Source organism: Scyliorhinus torazame, chromosome 5, assembly GCF_047496885.1.
Source record: "Scyliorhinus torazame isolate Kashiwa2021f chromosome 5, sScyTor2.1, whole genome shotgun sequence".
Taxonomy (NCBI): domain Eukaryota; kingdom Metazoa; phylum Chordata; class Chondrichthyes; order Carcharhiniformes; family Scyliorhinidae; genus Scyliorhinus; species Scyliorhinus torazame.
In genome coordinates this window covers 166,725,140-166,736,240 of record NC_092711.1, presented here as the reverse complement: position 1 = coordinate 166,736,240, position 11,101 = coordinate 166,725,140, and the positions used below count along the sequence as shown (strand labels likewise).

General features: G+C 45.8%; 1 protein-coding gene across 1 annotated transcript; it reads left to right on the top strand.

Moving 5' to 3' along the window:
* Window positions 1–216: 216 nt before the first annotated feature.
* On the top strand, window positions 217–9,770 carry LOC140420509 (uncharacterized). Its single transcript, XM_072504514.1, has 2 exons — window positions 217–323; window positions 3,806–9,770. Exon 2 carries the CDS (start codon window positions 4,171–4,173, stop codon window positions 5,344–5,346), a length of 1,176 nt encoding a protein of 391 aa, XP_072360615.1. The 5' UTR covers window positions 217–323; window positions 3,806–4,170; the 3' UTR covers window positions 5,347–9,770.
* The last annotated feature ends 1,331 nt before the right edge of the window (window positions 9,771–11,101 follow it).

The following is an 11,101-nucleotide window of genomic DNA, read 5'->3' as shown; positions in this document are numbered from 1 at the left end:
TCGCCCCCAAAACTTCCTCGAGACGGTTTCCAGGCAACCGCCTGACAGTTCCGGCCGTCGGTGGTTTTCCCATCCCCTGACCCGGGATTGCGCATGTCTCAGGGAGTGGGGATGCTGCGCATGCGCATGTGAGCTCTCTTCCGCTGACCTTACCGCTCAGATGCTGACCAATGGGAAAACTTGGAGGACCGGAAAGACTCTGCCCCTCCGCCAATCAGAGCTCCACCATTGTCTCAATGCGGAAGCTGGACATGGAGGTTTTTGCCGAGCAAAGCTGTTGTTCCCCCCAACCTTGAATGAGCTTGAGCTGCACACAGACTCCTGTGAGTAAAACACTTTCTTTTCTCCCCCTTTCCATTTCTTTTCTCATTCTCACCTTCAATTGGTCACTTGCAGCAACTGAAGGGAACGGAAGTGAATTCAGGGAGGGTCAGACTCTGGAAAGGTTGGCCCAGGCCTCTCTCTCTCTTAAAGACATTGACATCCTTTGCTCCCTCAGCTTGACACATTTATTTGTCTGGCTAAAAGGATGGTCTGTTCCTAATGTTAACAATTAAAGGGCTGGTTTCCCCAGGAGATGGCTGACATTTAAGGGGTCAGTAAACAGGCCAAATCAAACCCAGCCAATTACTTCCCTGTCGGAATACTCTCCATCATCAGCATAGTGATGGAAGGAATCATCAAAGGCCCTATTAAGTGGCACTTATTCTGCAATAACCTGCTCCTGGACGCTCAGTTTGGGTTCCGCCAGTGTCACTCAGCTCCTGACCTCATTACAGCCTTGGTTCAAACTTGGACGAAAGAGCTGAATGCCAGAAGTGAGGTGAGAGTGACTCCCCTTGACATCAAGGCAGCATTTGACTGAGTATTGCATCAAGGAGCCCCAGCTAAACTGGAGTCAATGGGAATCAGGGGATAATTCTTCACGGGTTGGAGTCATACCTGGCACAAAGGAAGATGGGTGTGGTGATTGGAGGTCAATCATCTCAGCTCCAGGACTTCACTGCAGGATTTCCTCAGGGCAGTATCAGAGGCCCAACCATCTTCAGCTGCTTCATTAATGATCTCCTTTCCATCATAAGGTGAGAAGTGGTGATGTTTGCGGATGACTGCGCAATGTTCAGCACCATTCTCAACTCCTCAGACAATGAAGCAGTCCGTGTCCAAATTTAGTAAGACTTGGACAATATCCAGACTTGGGCTGATAAGTGACAAGTTACATCCGTTGCTACACAAGTGCCAGGCAATGACCATCTCCGACAAGAGAGGATCTAACCACCACCCCTTGACATTCAGTGGCATTCCCATCACTGAAACCCGCACAACCAACATCCTGGGGGTTACCATTGATCAGAAACTGAACTGGACTAGCCATATTAATACTGTGGTTACCATGGCAGATCAAGGGCTGGGAATCTTATGGCGAGTAACACGCCTCCTGATGCCCCAAAGCCTGTCCACCAGACATCTACAAGCACATGTTAGGAGTGTAATGGAATACACTCCACTTTGTTGGATGAGTGCAGCTCCAACAACACGCAAGAAGCTCGAATCTATCCAGGACAAAGCAGCCTGATTGATTGCGCCGCCTTCTGCAAACATTCAAACCTTCCACCACCGACAAGCAGTAGCAGCCATGTATACCATGTCCAAGATATACTGCAGTAACTCATAAAGGTTCCTCAGACAGCACCTTCCAAACCCACAACCATCTAGAAGGACAAGAGCAGCAGATACCTGGGAACCTCACCACCTGGAGGTTTGCTTCCAAGTTACACACCACCCTGACTTGGAAATATATTGCCGTTCCTTCACTGTCCCTGGGGCAACATCCTGGAATTCCCTCCAGAACAGCACAGGGGATGTAGGGCAGCATGGTGGAGCAGTGGTTAACGCTGCTGCCTCACGGCGCCGATGTCCCAGGTTCGATCCCGGCTCTGGGACCATGTGTAGTTTGTACACTCTCCCCCGTGTTTGCGTGGGGTTTCGCCCCCACAACCCAAAGATGTGCAGGTAAGGTGGATTGGCCATGCTAAATTGCCCCTTAATTGGAAAAAAATGAATTGGGTAATTCAAATTTATAAAAAACAAATTTTTTAAAAAAACAGCACAGGGGATGTACCAACACCTCAAGGACTGCAGCAGTTCAAGAAGGCAGCTCACCACTACTTTGGAAGGGCAACTGGGGATGGGCAATAAATGTTGGCCTGACCAGCATTGTCCACATGCCGTAAATTAATTTTTAAAAATTTAATATCGGACAAAGATATGTCTAGTGTTGTTATATGGTACGTATTATATATATTATTGGTGGTTCTGTAATAAAATAAATGTATTATTATTTTTAGTTTTGTAATATAGTACTGTACCTACATTATATATTTCCAGTCATACAGTCATTGCAGCACTGACAGAATCCATTTGGTAACTCAAGTCAATGCTGACTCTCTGTACAGCAATCCAGTCAGTCCCATTCCCCCTCGATATCCCTGTTCACCTGCAAGTTTATTTTCTTGAAGTGACCATCCTATTTTATTTTAAATTATGAATCATCTCAATAACTTCCACAACCCTTGTGTGCAGTGAGTTCCCTGTCATGACCACTCCATGACTAAATAAAATTCTTCCTCAAGAATTTCCCCATCTCTAATCAGTAAATGTACTTATATGGAGATTTTCTACTCTTGTACAGGTTTTAGTGAGTTTAGATTTGTTGATCAGCACCTTCAGGAAAATTGGGAGGGAAAGTAAGTGAATACAGTCTGTATATTACACACACTTTCAACAAAAGAACAAAGAACAAAGAAATGTACAGCACAGGAACAGGCCCTTCGGCCCTCCAAGCCCGTGCCGACCATTCTGCCCGACTAAACTACAATCTTCTTCACTTCCTGGGTCCGTATCCCTCTATTCCCATCCTATCCATGTATTTGTCAAGGTGCCCCTTAAATGTCACTATCGTCCCTGCTTCCACCACCTCCTCCGGTAGCGAGTTCCAGGCACCCACTACCCTCTGCGTAAAACACTTGCCTCGTACATCTACTCTAAACCTTGCCCCTCTCACCTTAAACCTATGCCCCCTAGTAATTGACCCCTCTACCCTGTGGGAAAGCCTCTGACTATCCACTCTGTCTATGCCCCTCATAATTTTGTATACCTCTATCAGGTCTCCCCTCAACCTCCTTCGTTCCAGTGAGAACAAACCGAGTTTATTCAACCGCTCCTCATAGCTAATGCCCTCCATACCAGGCAACATTCTGGTAAATCTCTTCTGCACCCTCTCTAAAGCCTCCACATCCTTCTGGTAGTGTGGCGACCAGAATTGAACACTATACTCCAAGTGTGGCCTAACTAAGGTTCTATACAGCTGCAATATGACTTGCCAATTCTTATACTCAGTGCCCCGGCCAATGAAGGCAAGCATGCCGTATGTCTTCTTGACTACCTTCTCCACCTGTGTTGCCCCTTTCAATGACCTGTGGACCTGTACTCCTAGATCTCTTTGACTTTCATCCAGTAACATAGACATATATCTGTCTGGCAGCCTGCATGAAGATTTTCAGGTCTCTGTGTCCAGGACAGGAAGTTTGGATCTGTCAAACAGCCTGAATCAGCACCTTCAGGAGAATTGGGAGGGTGAATATTAGATACAGCAGAGTGAGAATAGAGGGAGAGTGTGTGGGATAGAGATTTAGAGCATTTCAGGGAAAGAGAGAGGAAAGAATGTTCGATATAAACTAGAATTGTCAGTTCTGAGTTTCTATCCTGTACTGACAATGATTACTATTGTAAAATCTGTTTGCAGGAAGTTAGAACGAGAGGAGTTTGAGGCCGATATCTCAAACTAAATATCATGTCAAGAACTGACTGAGTCACTCAATTCTTGGGAACTGAAGATCATCGGCCTTTGAATCTAGAAGGAGAAATGCTTGTCTATTCTGTCTGCTTCAAGATATTTTAAACATCAGTGTGTCTGGAAAAGCACTGAGACACACACACACCCATGTGGGACTATTACAGAGCACTGACTGTGGAAAGAGCTTTAACCAGTGACACAGCCTGAAAAAATACTACACCATTCACAGCAGGGAGAGACTGTATATGTGTTGTGTGTGTGGATGAGGCTTCAACTGATCATCCAACGTGGTGAGACGCAAGATCACCCGGACCATGGAGAAACCATGGAAATGTGAGGATTGTGGGAAGGGATTCAAAGGCCCGAACGAGCTGGAAAGGCATCAATGCAGTCTCACTGGAGAGAAGCCGTTCACCTGCTCTGACTGTGGGAAGGGATTCACTCAGTTATCCAGACTGCAGAGACACCAGAGAGTTCACACTGGAGAGAAGCCTTTCACCTGCTCTCAGTGTGAAAAGAGATTCACTCACATTGGCAACCTGCGGAGACACGAACAAGTTCACACTGGGGAGAGGCCGTTCACCTGCTCTGACTGTGGGAAGGGATTCACTCAGTTATGCAGACTGCAGAGCCACCAGAGAGTTCACACTGGGGAGAGGCCTTTCACCTGCTCTCAGTGTACAAAGGGATTCACTGACATTGGCAACCTGCGGAGACACGAACGAGTTCACACTGGAGAGAGACCGTTCACCTGCTCTCACTGTGAAACGGATTTCATTGATAGTGTCAGGCTGCGGAGACACGAACGAATTCACACTGGAGAGAGGCCTTTCACCTGCTCTCAGTGTGAAAAGGGATTCACTGACATTGGCAGCCTGCGGAAACACGAACGAGTTCACACTGGAGAGAGGCCTTTCACCTGCTTTCAGTGTGAAAAGGGATTCATTGATATTGGCAACCTTCGTAGACACGAACGAGTTCACACTGGAGAGAGGCCTTTCATCTGCTCTCAGTGTGAAAAGGGATTCAATGTCATTGGCAACCTGCGGAGACACGAACGAATTCACACCGGGGAGAGGCCATTCATCTGCTCTGTGTGTGATAAGGGATTCATTCAGTTATGCAGACTGCAGAGCCACCAGAGAGTTCACACCGGGGAGAAGCCGTTCATCTGTCCTGTGTGTGATAAGGGATTCACTGAATTATCCAGCCTGCAGAAACACAATGTCACTCACACCAAGAGCAGGCCCTTTGAATGCTCTGACTGCAGGAAGGGTTTCAAAAGCTCACAGCTACTGATGTCCCACCAGCGCATTCACTCTGAGGAGAGACCGTTCAGCTGCTCTCATTGCACAAAGAGGTTTAGAACCTCATCCAACCTGATAAAACACGAGCGAGGTCACACCGGGGAGAGCCTGTTCACCTCTCCGACTGTGAAAAGATTAACTCGGTCATCACTTGCTGAGCCACAATGTCACTCACACCAATGAGAGACCCTTTAAATGCTCCGACTGTGGGAGTGGGTTTAAAAGCTCTCTGGTACTGATGTCCCACCAGCGCATTCACACTGAGGAGAAACTGTTCAGCTGCTCTCTCTGCACAAAGAGGTTTCAAACGTCATCCACATTGCGGAGACACCAGTGAGGTCACACTGGAAAGAAGCCATTCACCTGCTCTCACTGTGGGGAGGGATTCACTCAGTCGTCCAACATGCTGAGACACCAAAGGGTTCACAAGTGATGATGGGTTAAATTCTGCTGTTATTCCTGCTGTTAATCACATCCAGGACTGAAGTGGGTGGAGGGATTTGTCTTCTCATCAACTCCTCCTGCTGCTAGGATGTGGCGATCCTGGCGAACTACTGCTCCCCGGACCTGGAATACCCGACTGTGAAGTGCCGTCCATACTACCTTCCATGGGAATTCTCTTCTGCGATCATCACGGCGGTCTACATCCCACCCCAGGCGGAAGTGAAGAAGGCGCTTGATGAATTGTAACCGCTATAAATAACAATGAAGCAGAATACCCGGAGGCCTTGTTCATTGTGGCCGGGGACTTTAACCAGGCCAACCTCGAGTGTATTGCCAAAATTCCACCAATACATCTCCTGTCCCGACAGGGGCCCCAACATCCTTGACCACTGCTACACAAACATCAAGGGCGCCTCTCGATCCGTCCCCTGACTGCACTTCGGAAAATCGGAGCACAAGACGGTGCTCCTTCTCCCGGCATACAAGCAGAAACTGAAGCGGAGAATCCGGTTAAGAAGGTCGTGCAACGCTGGTCCGAGGCAACAGAAGAGCTCCCACGTGACTGCTTGGAGTCAGTGGACTGGTCCATATTCAAGAACCCCGCAGCCAACCTAAACAAGTATACCAGCACCGTCACAGACTTCATCAGCAAGTGTGTAGAAGATTGTGTGTCAAAGAAGGTAGTACGTACGTTACCCAACCAGAAACCATGGTTTAATCGGGAGATTCACTCCCTCTGGAAGGGCACGTCTGAGGCATTCAAGACAGGCGACCCTGACCTAATCAAAAGATCTAGGTATGACCTCCGCAAAGCCATCACAGACTCCAAGAGACAACACCAGGACTCCCAAGAGACAATACCAGACTAAGCTGGAATCACAGATTAACGACATGGACTCTCGTTGGTTGTGGCAAGGCTTAAATAACATAATGCGTGCAAAGTAAAGCCGAGTAGAGTCTTCAGCAGCAGCGCAGCCCTCCCCGACAAACTCTGCGTTCTATGCTTACTTCGAGCAGGAAACCAACAAACCTTGGACACACCCATGCCCACCGTCATAGCCTCCAAAGCCAGATTGGCCTTCTTGAAAGTGAACCCTCGGTAAGCGACAGGTCCTGACGGGATCCCTGCCATGCACCCAGATCCTGCGCTGACCAACTGACGGGTGTGTTTGCGGACATCCTCAACCTCTCCCTACTCCGTTCTGAGGTTCCCACCTGCTTCAAGAAGACCACCATCATACCGGTGCCAAAGAAGAACCAGGCAACGTGCCTCAATGAATACCATCCGATGGCCTTGACATCGATCATTATGAAATGCTTAGACCACAGCTGGAGTAATGTGTGCAGTTTTACTCCCCTTACCTTAGGAAAGGTATTGCCACAGAAGAACAGCAACAAAGTTTCACCAGACTTGTTCCAGGTTTGACAGGACTGTCCTATGAAGAGAGATTGGGGATACTAGGTCTTTTTTCTCTAGAGTTTCAAGGAATGAGGGATTTAATTGAAACTTATAAAATCCATAAAGGAATAGACAGAGGAGGTGCAGGCGAGATGTTTCCCTGGGTTGGAGAGTCTGGAACCAGGGGACACAATTTCAAAATAAGGGGGAAGCCACTTAGGACCGGTCTCGGAGGAGACATTTCTTTACTCCGAGGGTTGTGAATCTTTGGAATTCTCGACCCCAGAGGGCTGTGGGAGCTCAGTCGCAGAGTGAGTTTAAAGCAGAGACTCACAGATTTCTAAATCCCAATAACACAAAGAGATATGGGGATAGTGGGGGAAAAGGCATTGAAGTGGTTGACCAGCCATGATCGTATTGAATGGTGGAGCAGGCTCGACGGGCTGAATGGCCAACTCCGGCTCCGATGATATAAAGATGGGTAGGAAAGTAAATTGTGAAGAGGACATAAGGAGACTACAAAGGGATATGGATAGGTTAAGTGAGTGGGAAAAGATCTGCCAAATGGAGAATAATGTGGGAATATGTAAATTTGTCCTTGTTGGCCAGAAGTATAAAAAAGCTTATTATCTAAATGCTGCGTGATTGCAGAGCTCTGAGATTCAGAGGGATCTGGGTATCTGAGAGCATGAATCACAAAAGGCGAGTATACAGGAACAGCAAGTAATTAGGAAAGCTAATAGAATGTTATTGTTTATTGTGAGGGGAATTGAATACAAAAGTAGGGAGGTTATGCTTCAGTTATACAGGACATTGGTGAGACCACATCTGGAGCACTGTGTACAGTATTGCTCTCATTTAAGGAATTATGTCAATGTGTTGGAAGCAGTTCAGGGAAGGTTTACTGGACTCATACCTGGAATTGGAGGCTGGTCTTATGAGGAATGATTGGACAGGCTGTTTAGGTGACTTGATTGAACCGCATAAATCCTGAGGGGCCTTGACAGGGTGGATGTGGAAAGGATGTTTCCTCTTGTGGGAGGATCTAGAAATTGGAGTCACTTTAAAAGTAATAACTTGCCCATTTAAGGCAGAGGAGAACTTTTTTCTCTGAGGGTTGGGAGTCTTTGGAACTCTCTTCCTCAAAGGGCAGTGGAAGCAGAGTCTTTGAATATTTTGAAGACTGAGTTGAATAGATTCTTGATAATCAAGGGGGTGAAAGATTATTGGGGGGTCGGCGGGAATGTGGAGTTGAGGTTACTATCAGATCAGCCGGGAACTTATTGAATGGTGGAGCAGTCTCGAGGGGCCGAGTGGCCTACTCCTGCTCCTAATTTGTATGTTATCACATCCTTTCTAATAGATTTTAGCATTTTCCCTCCTGTTGATGTCAGGCTAATGGGTCTGTGGTTCCCTGTTTTTTCTCTCCCTCCTTAAATATTGGGGTTACATTTACCACCTTCCAATCTGCAGGAACCATTTCAGAATCTATAGAATTGTGAAAGATGATCACCAATGTATCCACTATCTCTACAGCCACCTCTTTCAACACTCTGGGATGTAGAGCAGCAGCTTTTGGGGATTTATTAACTTTCAACCACATTAATTTCTCCAGTACTACTTTTTCACTAATTCTAATCTCTTTCAGTTCCTCGTGCTCACTGGTCCCTTGGGGGTCTCATATTTTTGGGACAATTTCTGTATCTTCCACCATGAAGACAGACACACATTGTTTAGTTTCTGTGTCATTTCCTCATTCCCCATTATAAACTCTCCTGTCTCTGCCTGGAATGGACCCACATTGGTCTTTGCTAATCTTTCCCTTTTCACATTCCTATTGGAGCTTTTCCAGTTCTCCCCAGTTTGCTCTCACATTCTATTTACTCATTATGAGTTTCTTGATCCTCCTTTGCTGAATTCTCAAACAAGTTTCCAATCGTCAGGGTTGCACTTATTTTGGCAACTATATGAGTGATAAGATCTATTTTATCTTCAAAAATGAGACCAAGATCTGGTTGATTGGAGGTGTCCAAAAATACAACTTTATTGCTAATTATCCACCTTGATTCTCTTGCATAAAAATAAATCAAAATGCAGATCAAATAATACATCAAAACATAATAGAGTTAAACAAAAACATGAGAAAATATTAGGAAATCAATAGATGGTTCATAATTTCATAAAGCATGAATACAGAAGAAACTTTAGTCATGAAACTTTATTCTTAAAGAAATTCTTATCAATGGTGTAACCCCTTATTGGTTTCAAATTCTCAGCTGAGGCTTCCTGATTTATTCAAAAAACTCTCCGTCACTTGGAGCATGATTTGTTATCCAGGCATTGGTCATTACTTAAGATTCATTAATATCTATCAATTTAATTAAATGTCTACATGTTCCTGCCACATGTACCAATCCTCTGAAGATAAGGTGTTCTGCATTAACCTTGCTTGTTGCTCAGGCTTTGCTACATTTTGTGAATGTTTCTGTTGCTGAGGCTGCGATACTTTTTCACTACTACATGTATTTGTAGAACAATGGTTTATTCATTACGAGGGCTTTTATGCAACTTTTCTTGAAACCGTGTTAGATTCTGACACATCAAGTTGCTGTACAGCAATTCTCATATTTTTATATGAAACAATGACTTTGCCTTGTGGATATTCCATTTTCTGTCTGTATGTATACTGAATTTAAGAATTATACTGCATTGATTCTTCAAGGTACCAATAAATCAGTGAAGCAATAAACCTATAATCTATCAATGAGCCTCTTCCTTTGACCTAATGGAATCTTTAATTTTTCTTGTTAGCCACGGTTGCGTCACTTTCCCTGTTGGATTTTTGTTTCTGAAAGGAATCTATATTTTATATAAATATGTGTAATTCTTTAAATGCGATTGCCTGTGTATCATTACACATTTTATTGTATGTTCCCAATCAACTTGCCCCTCATAGCTTGACAGTTTCCTTCTGTGACAGAACCATGTAACCACCAAAGCCTATCTTCATCTAAACCTGCATGCTTTGGGGTTCCAAACAGAAACAGGAACTATCTGGCATCTACCTTCCAAACACCCTTTCACTCTGTGATCCTTATGAAATTTGCCACAAGGCTCAAAAGCATCAGTCGTGAGAAGGCCAGTCCAGCAGAAAGAAACCCTCCGACCCTCCCCATTGACCAACTGTCAGAATGAACAAAATGCAGTCCTGGATGTAATTGAGGAGCAACAATAACAGCAGAATCCAACCCCTGTAATCAATTGTGAACTTGTTGGTGCCTCAGCAGGTACGAGGAAACACAATCCCTTGCTACACTGAGAGCAGGTGAACGGCCTCTCCCCAGTGTGAACTTGCTGGTGTCTCGGCAATGTGGATGATTCACAGAATCCCTTCCTACACTGAGAGCAGATGAATGGCCTCTCCCCAGTGTGAACCCACTGGTGCCTCTGCAGGCTGGATAATTGAGTGAATCCCTTCCCACACTGAGAGCAGGCGAATTGTTTCTCCCCAGTGTGAACTCGCTGATGTCTCCGCAGGGTGAATGACTGACTGAATCCTTTCCCACAAAGAGAGCAGCTGAATGGTCTCTCCCCAGTGTGAATGCGCTGATGAGCTTCCAGTGCAAATAGGAGCTGCAGTCGACCATTTGGCACATTGAACTTGCTCAACCCTGTCATGAGCTCAATGGCCGATCTAGCTCAGCACCATTTCCCCACACTATTCCCCATTTCCCTTGGTGACTTCAACATCTCGAAACCTATCAACTCGATCTGGATAATACTTGATGAATGAGGCTCCATAGTCCTCTGGAGTAGAAAATTCCAAAGTTTCACCACATCTTCGAGTGAAGAATTCACTCCTCATCTTAACTTTCAGTCCATTTTCCTACCTGTTCCCCATGATCCTCAACTCCCTCATCAATCAGAATTCTGTCTAACTTCACGGCACCAAGGACCCAAGTTTGATCCCGGCCCTGGGTCACTGTCCGTGTGGAGTTTGCACATTCTCCCCGTGTCTGTGTGGGTCTCATCCCCACAACCCAAATATGTGCAGGGTAGGTGGATTGGCCATACTAAATTGGCCCTTAATTGGAA

Coding starts and splice junctions, on each gene's coding strand:
- LOC140420509 (XM_072504514.1), top strand. CDS start 4,171: ATGGAGAAACCATGGAAATGTGAGGATTGTGGGAAGGGATTCAAAGGC.